General features: G+C 33.0%; 1 protein-coding gene across 1 annotated transcript; it reads right to left on the reverse strand.

The window, feature by feature from the left end:
- Positions 1 to 5,157: 5,157 nt before the first annotated feature.
- Positions 5,158 to 8,876, reverse strand: LOC106765967 (protein NPG1). The gene is made up of 6 exons (XM_014650730.2): positions 8,790 to 8,876; positions 8,448 to 8,618; positions 7,910 to 8,114; positions 6,479 to 7,680; positions 5,786 to 5,951; positions 5,158 to 5,691 (listed from the first exon to the last, which is right to left on the reverse strand). Exons 2-6 carry the CDS (start codon positions 8,598 to 8,600, stop codon positions 5,369 to 5,371), a joined length of 2,049 nt encoding a protein of 682 aa, XP_014506216.1. The 5' UTR covers positions 8,601 to 8,618; positions 8,790 to 8,876; the 3' UTR covers positions 5,158 to 5,368.
- Between the last annotated feature and the right edge of the window lie 7,341 nt (positions 8,877 to 16,217).

Genomic DNA, 16,217 nt, shown 5'->3' on the forward strand with positions numbered 1-16,217 from the left:
AATTCCAGTTGCAGTTAAGTGTGCTTTCATTCTCACAGCTATTTAGTATGTCTTTCCGCATTACTCTTCACCCTTCATTAATTTTTAATCTTCAACATGTCTCTAACAAATACAGTTTGTGTTTTTTCTCACTAGCAAATATAGATTGTACTTGACTTGAGAATACTGTCATAAGGTAGTGAAAGATAAGTTGGATGCTAAAAAGAAAAAGAGGTGCTTGGAAAAATCTCTAGCTGCTTCTGCTGCCATCATTTTTGAATTGGAGAAAAAGAAACAAAAGAAGAAAGAGGAGCAACAAAGACTTGATGAAGAGGGCGTTGCAATTGCTGAAGCGGTGGCTTTGCAAGTTTTACTCAGAGAAGATTCAGATGATACTTGTAAGGATGCTATAAATGAGAATGGATGCAAGACTTAGAATTATAATCACGAACTCGAGCTCTTCATGGGTGGACTAAGAGCTTGTTTTGCTGATGTAAATGGTGGTGGCACATGGTCTTTCACATGCAGGCCTCTTGAGAAGAATGTGTATGAAACGCTGAATGAAGAAGTGGGATGGGGTTCTATTGGATTCTCTAAAGAAAACCAAAGTCAAAATTGAGGAAAAAAACGAAGAAAGAGAAAGGACACGAATGACACTGTGAAATATACCACCAAGACCAATGGAAATTTAACAGGAAAAAAACTGAAGAAATGGGAAAGGGGTGAATGTAGGATTTATAGAAACAAGAGTTTAGGGTTGGTGGTCATTGAAACATTATTAAGTCTTCATTAAATTTAATCAATGAAAGATAAAATTATAAAATAGGAGGTGTAGAATAAGATGAGTGAGGTGCAAGAAGAAACACTCAAGAAAAAATTGAAAAGATGGCATAAAACTTTTTATTGGTAATGCAAATTTATTTGAAAGATGACTTTCTTAAAATTTCAAGTGTTTTGGAGTTGAATGTTTGAAACAATTTAAAATTGTAAAAAGCTTTTTTTTAATAAAATGAAGTTAAATTTGTAATTCATTATTTTTCATACTTTTTTTTTACAACTTTACACATTTTTTTTATACATAAGTTTATTTGCCTTAAAATATCATTATCTTAAAATCGAAAATAATAATTTTTTTATGACTAAAATTTTTACTTTACCATCAATTAATTTAAAAAGATGGTACATTACTTTATTGTTTTTTTTATTTCATTTAATCATATTTTTTAGACTATTATTGTTATTATTAATTCAAATTATTACGGAACTATTTCAATTGTTTTATTACTTAATTAATTCCATTAATTATTTTTAAAATGTTATATAATTTAAAGTTATTTTATTTTGAGGATATTCTGTCAGCGCCTCCTAGTCTTCTTTCGATTTCATTCCTACACTAAACTAATATTGTTTCTTTTTCTTTTTGCGTTAATGAATTGGATAACGTTTCTTCAACAACGCCATTTTGATAACAATTTGACAACGACACATGTCGTTATGTCATTTGTTGTTTTAAGTGAATTTTTAATTGAACTGAAAATAGTTTTGGAGGGCATTTTTGGCAGAACGAATTGTTGAAACCTGTTGGCGCCTTCGACTCTTACGAAAGTTTCTCGCATTGTCTAACGAAAGTCTCTCCTTCATCTCTGTTAGTGCTCTCTCTCAATTTCTTCGAAGCTCTCTCTTTGTCAAGGTTTTCCAATCGAAAGTCTCTTGCAAAGTCTCTCGCGCCACTGAAGTCCCCTTTTGTTGGTGCTTGGGTCGACCTATCCTTTGTCTATATCCGCCAGTGAAGTTGTTTGAGGAAGTCTCTGTTGGGGCAAGCTTTGTCGTTTTTTGTCGAAAGGAGAGGTTTGTTCGCTGTCTTTATTGTGCCTTGAGGTGTTGGGTCGTTGTCGGCGTTGTGCCTTTGGTTGTTGGGTTGCGGTGGTGAAGAACTCTGAAAGGATGTGTTTTTTCGCTGTCGCCATTGTGGATTTGGGTATTGGGTGCGCTGGTGAGTTTCTGTGCATCGTGTTTTGCTTTTTAATCGAAAGGTATTTCGTATTCCCACACTTTTTAGGTGACTTTTTATTGGCACATTTTATTCACGATTACTTGAATGTCATGTGTTATTGGTTTTCGTCTTTTAACACCGTTACTTGAAATGTTAGGAAATGTATTGAAATTAATTTTCTCCCCTTTTGAAATTTATTATCTTAGGTTAATATTTGATTGAAGGTATTAGTACAATTCAAAATGGTACCCTGTAAAAGTAATGTAAGTAGATTTTTAAGCTTTTTGTTTTCTTTGTTGTTTTGGAGTACTGTTTTATAAATTGATTGTTATAAAATTGAACTGTTGAACAGTGGCGCCTTAGAGCTTGGATGGATACATCCTATATTGCCCAAATGAATTCGTTACTGTGATTGAGACATCTGAAGCGCATTTCTGGAACTCCATTTAAGATGTGTTTACAGATTGAAGATCCTTTAGAGGTTAACCTAAAATTGTTGAAACCGATGGTTCGTCGATGGGTTCTCCACCATCAAGCGTTTAAAGTTAGGCAACAATCGGTGCCTTTCAATGTGCTGGATGTGGTCATGAGTTTAGGGTTCAGAGTAGGGGGTTTGGAGGTTCCTTTGGATGAGTCAGTTGTGGGTAAAGTTGTTGAACATTTTAATTCAAAATCAATGAAATTGAAAGACCTAATAAAGATGTTTAATGTCCTTATACATAATGATGATCTTGATGTAGATGTTGTATGTCGTTTGAATATATTAATTTGTTTTGTGGTGTTTTTTTTCCTAGGAAGGCGAGACGTGTTTCTAACATGCCTTGTTTAGTATTAGATGACTTAGATGGTTTGTCAAATTATGATTGGAGTAGTGTGGTACATACATATATTGTAAAAAGTCTAAATAGATGTAATAAGAAATTACTTAGTGGAGCAATTGCTACCAAAATGTACAACCTACAAACATCTATTGAAGGCAACTTCTGCTTTTTCAAAATAAAATCATATATCACTTGCAGTTCATATTTTCCTTTTCCTTTACCAAAGTGCTTTCAACAATGACTTTTGCTAAGTTTTTTTCATTCAATTTAATCTGGTCACCAACTAAACCTAACCTTAAGCTTAAGGTAAAATCTACTTCCTTGAATTCCACAATTTTTTCTCCAAAAGAAAAACCACCCATTTCATCAACCCATCTAATCAATAAATCGCTCAAAATATTCCTACCAATCTTAAGGTTATCATTTAGTTCTAAAAACCATTGAAATGGAGTCTTTGAAATAATAGTCTTCTGCTCCTCGGTCAAAATTTCATTCAAACCGGCAACAAACTTGGTTTTCAATGAATGGCGAACAAAAGACTGCAAAATAAAAAAATGCAATGGAATCACGAATTCATGTTGTAAACCAAGATTATGCAGCAAAAACACTTAGAGTGATACTCAATAACTTTTGACAGCAAATAAGAAATGAGCACTTAATAGTGCTATTTCTAGTGGTCCTTGATAGTGGCCACCAACTTATTTTATCCCCAAACACCCACTTACAACAAATCAAATTACCTTAACAGTTCTAATGACCTATTGTTGTGGTGTTACATCATACAAGTTGCTCAAACGAATGTAGCACATTTGACGGTTCACCTTAATCGAATAAATTTTACTCCAAATGAAAGTGCTACACCAGAATTTACAACTCGAATCCATAAAAAAAAATTAACAGCTTTGGCTACAAAAACCAATAAATGCTAAAAATGACCAACCCCCCCCCTAAAAAAAATACAAAATGATCAACAAATGAAAAAAACCCATAACCCAAATACGAATACAGAACAAGGATAAAGTTCATACCTTGTTCGAAGAACCAATGTTACCTGACGAACCCATGACACATAAAGGGTGAGAACTTCGAAGAATACGACACCCAACCAAACAAGCGCTCACTCGAACTCAATAAAGATTGCCAACAACGAAGGAAATTCCTCAACGTCAACAGAGATTGCTTAATGACGACTTCAACGCCTTCAAAAAATGGAGATAGAGAGAAAAGCTTCAAAGGAAAACAAAAACCTAAAATGGAGAGAGAGAGAGCAATGGAGAGAGAGCTTCAAAGCAAAACCAAAATCCCAAAATGGAGAGAGAGCTTCGAAGGAGAAAAAGGGCTGAAAAGGAGAAAGAGGGCTGAGAAGGAGGGAGGGTGTTTTCGAAATAACAAAAAGTCCCCTTTTTCAAACCAGTTTTTTTTTTAAAAAAAAAAATTGGCCAATACAACGTTGACTCGTGGCGTTTTCAAAATGTTGTTAAAAAATCGTTGCCAACATATCGTGATCCTAATGAATATAATGGCAACGACAATTTTGTAGTGACAATGGCTTGCAAGTTCTCTTTCAAGCTCACAAGCAAGCTATAAATATTGAAGTCTTTGTTAATGACTCGTTTTTTTATTTAATTTTCTATTTTTATTAAATGTTTCGGGTACGAGGTCAAATAATTCCTATCTCTTACTTTTAGTGACAATAAATATTAAGGATCATATATCTCTTACATTTGACTGTATTTATAGTTTTTGTCATAGGTTTAGAAATTATTACTTACTTTAATCTTTGCAAAAAAAAAATTAATTATTAACTTAGATCGAACGTTCTGTTTTTGACCGTCCAACCTAAGTTTAGAATTTCAACCACACTCGATTAGTTGGCTGCATTCGGCTTTACGAGACCAATCGATTGGCTTGATTATAAGGTGACTATATGGCCATCCAGGCCATATGGTATGGACTCTTATCCTTCTAAGTGAAAACATGAAAAATATTATGTAACGATAGCTATATTTTCGGCATTGCTTCTTCTAAGTGGAAGAATTAACAATCCTAATGATGATGATGTTTACAATTTACAAAATCTTATTGTGTATAAACTTTGATATATCAGAAATAAAATATATCTCTCAAAATTCTAACTTAATTCTAATTATGGTGCTTAAATTTATCTCGCGCATTGCACGAGTAAAAACACTAGTAAATAACATTCAAGTTCTCACATTCTCACACAGACGTACATAACAACACAAGTGTGAAAGACTATTTTATCAATGAAGGTATATGCAAATAAAGAACAAGAAAATTGAATATTTCCAGTATACCTTTCAAGTAAGCATCTCACATTTACAAGCAATAAAGGAACCCAACACAATAAAACCCCTTAAGTTCTTTACAATTAATGAACCTCGTTGTTATCTTATTTCCTAATCTCGGATATAAGACAACTTTTCTTCTTAGAAACTAGATTCTTATGATAAGAATTTAAAATGAAAAAAAAAAGGAAAAGAAAAACATGATACATTTTCAAAAGTGACAACAAAGATTATACGAATATGTAAAAGTTAACCAAGGACAGTAGTCAAATCATAGAGCTGAAACCTTCAATGGGATCAGATTCTTCAAGCAAGGAAGCTGCTTGGAAGCAATCAGCAGCATCAGATATTCGGCCATCAGCCTTGTGAGTTAATCCCAAGTAATACCAAGCCATGCGGTTGGTGGGTTCTATTCTAAGTGCATCACAAAGTAGGCATCTAGCAACAGGTGCAGCAGAAATAAAATCGATTTTCAGTATCAAAGAAGCCATCAAGATCTTGCTTGGCACGTAGTTTGGTTCGAGCAGAACCGCATTCAAAGTAGCAATGAGAGCTTCTAAATGTTCCCCACGACCTTCGAACAAAATAGCTGGGACAATCACATTGAACAATATGAAATGTCAATTTCATTAAAACAAGAGGGAAAACACAAGTTCAATGTGGTAAAGTATACTGTTGACAACATAAAGATCTGTTCTTGCCTTCAGCGTGTGTTGTTGCTGGTGAGTATTCCTTTAATTCTTTCGCCTTTTGCAAACAAATTTCGGCATCCTTCCAGTGAGAAAGGCTGGCATATAAATTTGCCAGACCATGCCAAACTTCAAGTTCGTTTATCTTATCATCCTCAACCTACAAAAGAGTTAATAAAATAAATGTAAGATTAGCCTTGGAATCATCGTTTTATAATCGAAGAGTTTCATATTAAGCAATTAAAATATCTAGACAAAAAACTCATTTCCTTTGTTAAATCAAAACTTCCTTTTTATGTATGATACAGATATTCTGAAGTTTTGCTTCTTAGGACTAGTTTATCTGTTTCCTTATTTTTTTCATTACCTTAATTTAAGGGTAAATAACCATAGTGTTTTATGTTTTGCCGTCATTAAACACTAATAGAAACTGCAGCTTGACAAAATATTTCCGTGTTTTAGGAACATTGCAGCAAAACTATGACATGACAAGTTATGGTGGATAATAAGATTCATGTTTAACTCAACAAAACAGAGAAAGGGGGAGAAATAATGGATGAAATTGATTGAATGTGTTTTACATCAAAGTTACATGTCATCATCACTATTACTCGATAAAACATATCACGATTGAATTAAATTTAAAGATAATATTCCTTGGAAGAAGAGAAGATTGCATAATCATACCTGTGAACCTTGTTTAGGTGGCCCAGGTGATTTCCTCTGGGCTTGAACCAATGCAAGAAGGTACCGATAAATTTCAATAGCATCCATGGGTCGTAATTGGGAGATTTTCAACTTGGCTTTCAGCCTGAGTAATGGCCCTTGCTCCCACTTTGCAGTCTCGTCTACAGCTGCATCAGTGACTACTTCGGCCTCTGCAAATCTTTTTTGTGCAGACAAAACTAGAGCAAGCAATCTCCAACCTTTCAATGTAGAGCCACCAGTTTTGTCAAAGAACTGTTTAGCGCAAGATAAAGCAACAGTTAAATTTCGGTGCATAGCATATTGAATAGCCAATTCAAAAATGAGATCAGCATTGTTTTGCTCCAATCTAATTGCCTTCTCCAATGATTGTAGAGCTTTGGATTGAAGGTTAGACCTCTCATGGTCAGAAGAACAAACCCTAGCCTGTTTTCCTAGGCAAAGTCCCAACATCCTAAAACCCACACCTTTCAAATGCTCATCTAATCCTCGGGCATTATTGATTACTCTTTGTGCATAACCTACTCCCTCAGCACCAAGATGAGGATCCTCACTACAAATTTTGGCAGCCAATAATAATGCTATTAGGTCATTTGGTCGTTCATGTTTATGCAAAGACATCCTAAGTAGATTCAAAGCACTTTTATTTTCTCCAGCAACACAATTACACATGGCTATAAAATTCCAACGATCAATGCGGTGGTATACACCAGGTATCAACTCTTCAAATTGCTTTGCTAAAATAGAGGTTTGTCCACATGTTGAAAGTGTGAAAGCCAGGTGTTCCATAACTGAAGGATCCCACTTTATCTTACCAAGGATGAAGTTTCTCAAAATAATCATTAAAAGAAGAATTGCCTCTTCCAGATTGCTTTTGGGTACATAAGACCCATCCGTCTTGTTAGGTGGACTTGCCTCCACTTCACTGTACAACAAAAACACAGCAAGTGCCTTCTGAATTCTTGCAACAAATTCATTATCAAGGTTCCATTGGCTAAGTAGGGCATTCCTATAAGCAGACAATGCCTCATCATAACGACCAACCTGTTTCCAGAGCTCTGGAAGGAGCTCCACTACACGACTGGCTATCTCCTGCGATTTATTGTCGACTTGTGTATCAAATGTACCCTGACCATATGTCTTCTCAACAGCATCAAGAACAGACTTACACTCATCAATAGCTTCTGTATAAATCCATGAAACAAGTTTTTCAATGTATTAATATCCCTTAGAATTTGGTTTTTAAACAAGTAATAGTGTTGGGTAATCCATTTACCCAACTTCATCTAGTGGGATGTTGTGGTAAAGATAGAATACTTCAAAGTTTATAATGGAGGATTCACCTCCATTTAGAAAGACAAATCAAACCACAAGTAGAAAACAACTTTCAATAGTTGAAATAATGGTTAATACCAGTACATTTGTCCAACTTTTGTAGACACTTGATTCTTAGGTAGACGACTTCAAACAACAAAGCATTCTTCACTGGTCCTTTTTCCGAAAGGGAAGTTTGTAATTGTTGTATGATTGGTTGAAGATCAATTCCATCAAACACTTGAAGAGCATTTTCCACGTTACCTCTTTGATACTCTAATTTTCCAAGAACAGCCTTTGCTTCCTATCAACATAAAAAAATAAAAACAAGTGAATACATTGACTTAACTCAAAGTGATCCATCAATTCAATCCCAATAAGAAATGAGACATGTCGTATATTTGTATTTGTAAGAAATTTGATGAATAATAATATAAATACTCACTTTAACAACTTTATGTCAATAATATAATAATATATAAACAGAACCAATTCAAAATCCAATCACAAGGTCCTACCAATTCAAAATAGTAACAGTGAGGGAGCAAATTTAACTATGGTGATGAACAATGTGACATTGTAACATTGGTTTCAGGTTGTTGGAAGATGAATATTCAATTAACAAACAAAAGTGAACCTCAGAACTTAGTGACAACCCATCACGCAATGTTGTTTCTGCTTCTTGAACATTTCCTGCATCAAGTTTGGCCTCAAGTTCTGCCGCATTGATGCTATTTCCATTCGCGCAAACCTCGCGACTCGTCTCACGTTCGTTCTTGTCAGACTCCATCAATCATTATCTCACCACCTGCACAAATGTATGCATTAACTTTAATAAATCCGGACATTATCATTTAAGATTGTTGTGTTGCTTATCAAATGTCCGTACGTAACAGAAAGAAAGGGAAACATTGTTGTGAACAGAGTTAATGAAAATAAAAGGGTGGATCCATAAAACCAAGAAGATTAGAAATACAACCTTAGCGTCGTCAAAAACAATATGGCTTGGCTCCAAATAGCGATCTCTGGGGAGGTTTTGCTTGTTCGGTGTTAGATTTAATTTTGCAGTTTTGTTTTGTTTTTACTCTGAATTTTGTTTCAATGCAATTTTCAGATCCCACGAACAAATTATTTGAAAATTCGTGTTTTTTTCTTTTAATCTTTTACTGTAACACAAACAAATAAAAAGAAAAAAACGTGGAAGGATAATGAATTAGTTTTAATTCCCATGCAAAATGAGATGAGGAACGTAAAGAAATGATTGATATAAACCTTAAAAGTTGTACTGCTAAATAACTCTCATACTTTCTAATTTCAAAACTAATAATATTACATCTTTTACGATATTTATAACTACTACTTAAAACTTACATAAAAAATTTACCAAAATTAGCATTTTCATAAACAGTTTGAATGATTTTTTATTTCTGAAATATTATTTTTTGTGAACAAAAAGATAAATTATTATTTTATTAAAAAAGGTGTTTTATATCTCTATAATACACTTTATTTTAATATATGATAATAGCTTTATTCGATTTTTCCTTTAAAATTGTTTAATTTTTATATTTTAAAATTTTGTTTTCCAATTTTCGTGTTTTCTAATTTAAATTTAAGTTAATGTGTTAAACTTTAAATAAAATAAGGAGAAGTAAATGTTTATTTAAAAGCTAAAAATATAGATGTCCTTTATTAAAAATATAAGCTAGGAGAAGCAAATGTTTATTTAAAAGCTAAAAATGCAATGAACATGATATTTAGACTCAATGTCATGACTTATAAACTGAGAATCTTAATCTTGAATTAATTTTTTTTTCTTAAAATAGAATATTAGAGTTGATGAGTGTTTTAAAACAAAGAGACTGAGTATTTTAATGTTAAAATAATTCAATGATATAAATATAATTTTATAAACTTGTATCATTATCTAAAACATTTACAATCTTTCTAAAACTCATTCTCTAAGTTCTCTTTAACTTTTCTTTACAATTTCTAACTCTTAAATCATCCGTTTGACCAGGAAGTGCCTAGGAGATCACTCATCCGATCAGGTTTCCTTCTAGAACAAGTAACTTTCGACTCATTTTTCCTTTTCGTTCTTAGTTTTAGAGTAGTAGGAGGTCTTAGTCTTTATGTTTCTAGTATGACCTAAGATGCGATACAAACTATAACATTGTGAATGTGGTAGGGTGAAACTCATTGACAATGACTCTACAAAACAATACAAACCGTGCATGACTCGTCATAACTCAACATTCATACCTTATTTGGATGGTCAAGTCTAGGTTCATGGTATATTTAAGATGTTTGTTTAATTTGGTATGAACTATATGTATGATGAATTTTGATATCCTATGTTGATTCTTTTGATATTAGCTTGTCCTTGCTTTTGTGTTGTTTGTTTCTATGTTTTGTCTTCTCTTTTGTAATAATCACCTTAATGGTGTGAGCTTAGGAGAGTGTCAAGGGTGAGCAAGTGATAGGAAACAATGGAGCTTGAAGCTGTGAGAAAACTCTAGAACGAGGGTTGAATAATGTTTTCTAGATCTTTTCACAGATGAAGAACTAAGCATGATGTATGTACACTTGTGAGTTAGTCATGCTTCGTCTATCAACATTATTCCATAAAGATCGTTTACATAACTAACTCAATTTTCTCCAAGGATACTTAAGCAGTAACTCGTTGAAGATGTAAACTCTAGCCGAAAGCTTAAAGCTAACTTAAGCACCTAGAAAGATTGCTTTCAACAATAGCTAGTCGTTTACAGAAAATACTATAGCACGCAAATAATTTTATATTGGTCCACCTGTTAGGATTACATTCAATTCTCCTATAAGTTAACTCAAAGAGTTTTATTAAATATTGAATGAAGTACAATTGAGTGTTTTAAACCACTCCTGGTGTTCCTAGTCCTATTGAGTAACTATCGTTACTTTTGATTACTTGAGTTTGACTCACTCCTGATTACGTAGTATTATTCACCACTCCTAGTATCCCTAGACGGTTCTAGTATCATTATGATACATCGTCTTGTTAAGTATCACCCACTTCTGGTTGAGTATCACTCCTTTTGGTTGTGAATTATTTTCACCACTCCTGGTATCCCTGATTAGCGAATAACCTCTAGTTACCCTAAACCAGTTGAGTATTCAAACCATTATTGGTTTCTCAGACAACAAGTAGTTGTTAATTACCCTTGACTGGTTGAGTATTTACACCACTCTTGGTATCCTTGACCAACAAATAACCTTTAGTTATCCTAGATCAGTTGAGTATTCGCACCACTCCTGGTATCCTTAGGCACTCCTGGTGTTCACCGACACCGCTTAGTTAATTTTCACACACTCCTGGTTGTGCAGTATTCTTCACCACTCCCTGTATCCCTAGTTAGCGAATAACCTTTTGTTACCCTAGACTAGTTGAGTATTCTCACCACTCTTGGTCTCCACAGTCAACGGATAACCACCTGTTACCATAGACTTGGAAAAGTATTCGCACCACTCCTGGTACTAGACACCCTTGCCTAGATTTCCTTAAATCTCAAGAGTCAAGTTGTAAGTGTTTTTATTCTCCCCATAATTGCAATCCATAATTTCTTACAGGTGATTTAGACAACTCTCGTAGAGAGGATGTGATTACAATATAAAGTAGTCTAAACACTCACCGGTGTTTCTCTCCTTACTCTTTTCTCTTGTCTTACAAAAGTAAGCAAATAATGTAATGAAGCTCAAGAGTATTGCTTGACTTTCCTTTTTCACTCTTCTCTTCCCTCATAGTTGAGATGATATTACAATAAGACTTGAGAGAATTTCTAAGTGTTTCACTCAATTACTCTCTTGTGGATATTCTGATGAAGCTTGAGAATATTTTTTTTTCTTAAGCTCTTCTTTTTTACCGTCTTCCTGGTTAGAGGAATTTTTCTTTTTGTAGCTCAAAATGGATTTCCTTGTTCAATTGATGATAATATACCTGCATATCCACCTTATCTACATCATCATCGCTTTCTTCTTCTTGTCTTTTATTTATACACCTTGATGATATAGTTGTTATAACGAAACTTTTCTTAAGATTTGATAATATGACCGTTTAACGAAGCTTGTCTTGAGATTTGTTCTTTCATGGCTACTAGCGTGGGTGTTTGTCATAGGATGAAGTCTTTTGTGAGAGCATACATGTTTTAAGAGCTTTTATCAAAAACATATTTGACTTCTCATTTGGCACGACTTTTGACAAATTGATCAACTCTTCTTTTATCTTCTTCTTTCCAACATTTATTTTGATGCTTATAAGATGAGGTATATGAACGTTTGCAGCAATTGTCTTGCACAAGACAAAACAAAAGTTTGTACAACAAGTATATCTTATTTCCTGTTTATTTTGGTGTTTTCAAAAGCTTATCTTATAATGTTACATTTGTGTGTTGAGCTGATATCGTTTAGTATGTAAAAGACTCTTTCTTGGTTGTCGCTTACTTATTGTTTTCATGTTTTGTTTAAATGTAGGTCTTGTGCCACAATTTCCTATGATAAGAACATTTTATGAATGTCTTTCTTGTTACTAACACCTACTACTAATTTGATTGGGGTTTTTGATGTGTAGTCCACTCATCAAATATCACTTTTGTTGTTTTTGAACACTGAGCATTTAACTTCATTTAATGCTTACTCAAAACAACAAAGTGCTTTTTGATTTCCTACCATTAAGATAGCGTTTGACGATTAAGATTTTCTTCTAAGGATATCAATGTTGAGTAAAGAGTTCATCGTTGGATGAAGTAATGTTTAGCTCATGTTATCATTTAGACAGAGTAAACACTTCTTGTGATTCTGCCTTTTTATGTAGACATCGTTTAGCAATGTTTGTGTTTTCTTTGGTATTTTAAGTTTTAGTCTTTTAGAGTGTTTTGTCAACGACATCGTCTTGACATTGTTTCGTTTTCCCGAGATTTAAACTGAATACCCTTTAGGTATGAAAGCTTTATGTATTTAGCTTCAACTTTTTTAGATGTTTTTGACTTAATAGTCATTTGGCACTGCATTTGGGTGTTTTAACCTAGTTAATTTTCTGTTTCCTAAAATCCTAGGTGTTTTCCTAAGCTTTTCTATGTTGGGGATTTTGGTTCTAAGTCTTATGTTCTCTAGAGTCTTAAGTGTTTACCTTGGTTTGCCTGATATTAATGCTTTGTTTGTGTTTTCCTATTGTTTTCTTATTTGTCTTTAGCTAGTCTAATCCTATTTTTCTCATGTTGTATCTAACTAGAGTTTAGGTTTTTGGATATCTTATTCTCCTACTTTTGTAGCCTAGTTTGGCTTTTGTGATTTTCTATATTTTAGAGAATCGTCTACTTCTTTTCTTCTTGGTGTTTTAGACTTGTTGTGTGAACACATGGTTTTCTATATTTTAGACTTCTTTTCTATCCTAGCATTTAAGGTTTCTTTTCTATTCTCTTATTCTATGAGGCTTCCTATCGTGTGGTTACCTGTTCTTTCTAACTTAGGTTTTTCTATCCTATGTGGATACCTATTCTTTCCAATTTAGGGTTTTCTATACTATTTTTTATTGTTTATTTTCTATTCTCTTATTCTTCTAACCTTGTGAGACTTCTTCATTTCATGTTGTTTAGTTAAACTTCAAAACCAAGGTTTCTATAGACGAACTTGTCTTATCCTAACAAAGATAAGACGTATAATGGGAAGTTTGGTTTTTCACCATTCTCTTGTCTATGTAAAATGAATTGCTAAGTTTAGTTTTGTTAAAATTTTGGGATGTTATATTATGGTATAAGAGTAGTTCATCCTTAGGAGGACCTAAGGGTTGTGAGTTTGTTGTGTCTTTCTAGTGTGGAGTTAAATCTAGCAGTGTGGTTTGTCATATCTTTCCAAGTTAGATTGTGGGGTTTATGTATCTAATTGGAAGTATTGAGAACATAAAACGTCCTAATAAGAGTAATGAAGATGCACACTCATGACTCTATTAGAGATTATTTTCCTTTCTTAATTCTAAATGTTTGGGGAAGGAAGAGTTGTGACCCAAATTTTGTTTTCTATAATGTTTTTTGTCGTGCTCTTGCTTTTGTAGTTTTTTATGTTCTATAGTGGTAGAGGATAACCTAAAATGTATACCTTTATTAAAATTGATTAAAGCCTTTGAGACAAGTTTTGCCTCAAAGACAGGGATATGTGGTGTGTTGGAGCTTCAGAGTTAGAAGATTAGAGTTTTTAGTCCACAAAGAATGAGGAAAGATGTTGGATTGTAGAAGAGACATTTTCTTTTGAAGGTGTTTCAAAAAGCGAGTTAGAGGATCATCAATCACACGTTCTGCAAGAGAAGTTGAGTTCAAAGGTTAGAATAAGAGAAGACATGGTGTCAACATTGGTGTAACAATATTTGAGAAATCAACTTGGTTTTGTATATTAGTAGTGTCATAATTCAAAAGAAGGGAATATGTCAATGCACACCGGAGTAACAACATTGGAGAATGCAACATGTTATGCATACTAGTAATGCTTGAGACCTAAAGAGAGAAAGTGGTGGAAGGTTCAAAGTCAAAGTAAGAAGTGAATAGGATTATCAGAATAACTAAAAGTTTAATAGATCTCAAAAGAGAAACAGAGGACAAGTTGAAATAATCTAGTATAAGTTTTGGCAGACAAAAGTAGCTTTTGGGGCGTACATTTTTTAGTAGTAGAAACAATGATGGGGAAATGGAATGACAAGGTTATAGTGGAAGAGAAGAGTTCTCAGGATTTTGCAAGATCATAGATGTTTTGAAGAAGGTTCTTCAAGGGTGATCATTTTTTGGTTACAATTGACATGAAAGGAGCATTCTTTTTGGTAAATTGATGAGTAGGGAAGTATGAGCATTAGAATAGTGCAACAGATGATGACAATCCTGTTTGTTAACAATAAGAGGTGCGCTAGAAGAGTTGTCTCATTCTTATGTTGATAGCTTGTGAGTAGGATCTTTTTTAAACTAACAAATGTTGTTTTTATGAAGGAGTTAAGTGTAGTTAGTGATAATTTAAAGCTTAAGGTGAGGAATTCCACAAAGAAGGTTGAACAATAGACAAAGAAGATGAAGTGAACCTATTGTTTCAAGTTGTGGTGTCAACCTTGAAATCAAAGGGTATTAATGGATGTTGAACCGAGAAAGCGGGTCAGTAAACAAAGGAGATGAACTAAGCTATGGTTTCAAGTTGTAGTGTCAATCTTGAGGTGAGGAAGTGTTAACAAATGGTTAGAACAGAAAGAAGATTCAAGTTCTTGGTTTGATAAGATTAGAGTAAGAATTAGTTGAAAAGTAAGAAGACTGATTGTCTAAATTGAATGTGGTGAGGAGAGAAAGCTTTTCTTTCTACCTGATAAGGAATCTTTTCCCATGATAGATAATAGATTCTCACCTCCACAAAATCTTTTATTACGATAGAGAATCGATTACCACCTCCACAAAGTCGATTCCAATAGTGTGAAATCTATAATCCCTATCCACAAGCCACTATTTAATGTAGAAATATTTACATGCATGCTGCATGCATAATTTACGAGAGTGTCATGTTGTTGCGCATGATTTTACATAAAAGAAAAGAACACTTACACAATGCATAAATAACAAGAACACTTATAAAAGATGAAAATACCTAATCACAACTCTTAACTAATGCTTTTGAAAAAACACGCTTAAAATTTATATATTTAATTACTATCATTGATTCAATGAAAATAAATTATAATTGTAACTATTAAAAAATCATACATATATAAATGATTGTCTTTTCTTTTCTCATATGCTAAAACTTATTAATAATTGCATTTAACTAAAATTTTCAACTATTTTTTAATATAACTAACTATATTATATTCGATATGAATAATTGGGAAAGTTAATAATTGAATCTAAACTAAAATTTTCAATTTTTTAATATAAATAACCATATTATATTTGATATGAATAATTTTAAAATTATATTTGAAGTGGACATTTCAATGTACCGAAAGTACCTACAAATCAACCATCTACTTCCACAAATAACCAACATGCACCTCACTCGTATATTTGTCCTTTGAACAGTGAATATACGATACAAAATGTAAATAAAATACTGATAACAAGTGAGATACAAAATGTATATAAAATATTGATAACAAGTGAGACTGACTGTTTAACCAAAAATAATTCACATAATACTATTTAGAATTGATATCTGTAATTTTTAAACCCTCCAATAATACAGTCTTTGAGCATAAAGATGAATAGAAGTGGAAAAAAGAATGGGTGAAAGAGTACAAGAAGATAGAAAACGAATTTTTAAACAGTTAAAGATAAACAATTTTAGTAATTTAATTGAAAAATAAAATTAAAAATACTAATGAAATCAATTTGAATATTGCGTCAACTTGTAATCGTTA

The sequence above is a fragment of the Vigna radiata genome, chromosome 7 (assembly GCF_000741045.1).
Source record: "Vigna radiata var. radiata cultivar VC1973A chromosome 7, Vradiata_ver6, whole genome shotgun sequence".
NCBI lineage: Eukaryota > Viridiplantae > Streptophyta > Magnoliopsida > Fabales > Fabaceae > Vigna > Vigna radiata.

Excerpts from the sequence above, each read along its gene's own strand:
- LOC106765967 (XM_014650730.2), bottom strand. The coding sequence starts at position 8,600 with ATGGAGTCTGACAAGAACGAACGTGAGACGAGTCGCGAGGTTTGCGCG. Across the intron at positions 5,952-6,478 it reads CACCTAAACAAGGTTCACAG|GTTGAGGATGATAAGATAAA; the intron begins GTATGATTATGC and ends ACTCTTTTGTAG. Across the intron at positions 5,692-5,785 it reads AGGCAAGAACAGATCTTTAT|CTATTTTGTTCGAAGGTCGT; the intron begins GTTGTCAACAGT and ends TGATTGTCCCAG.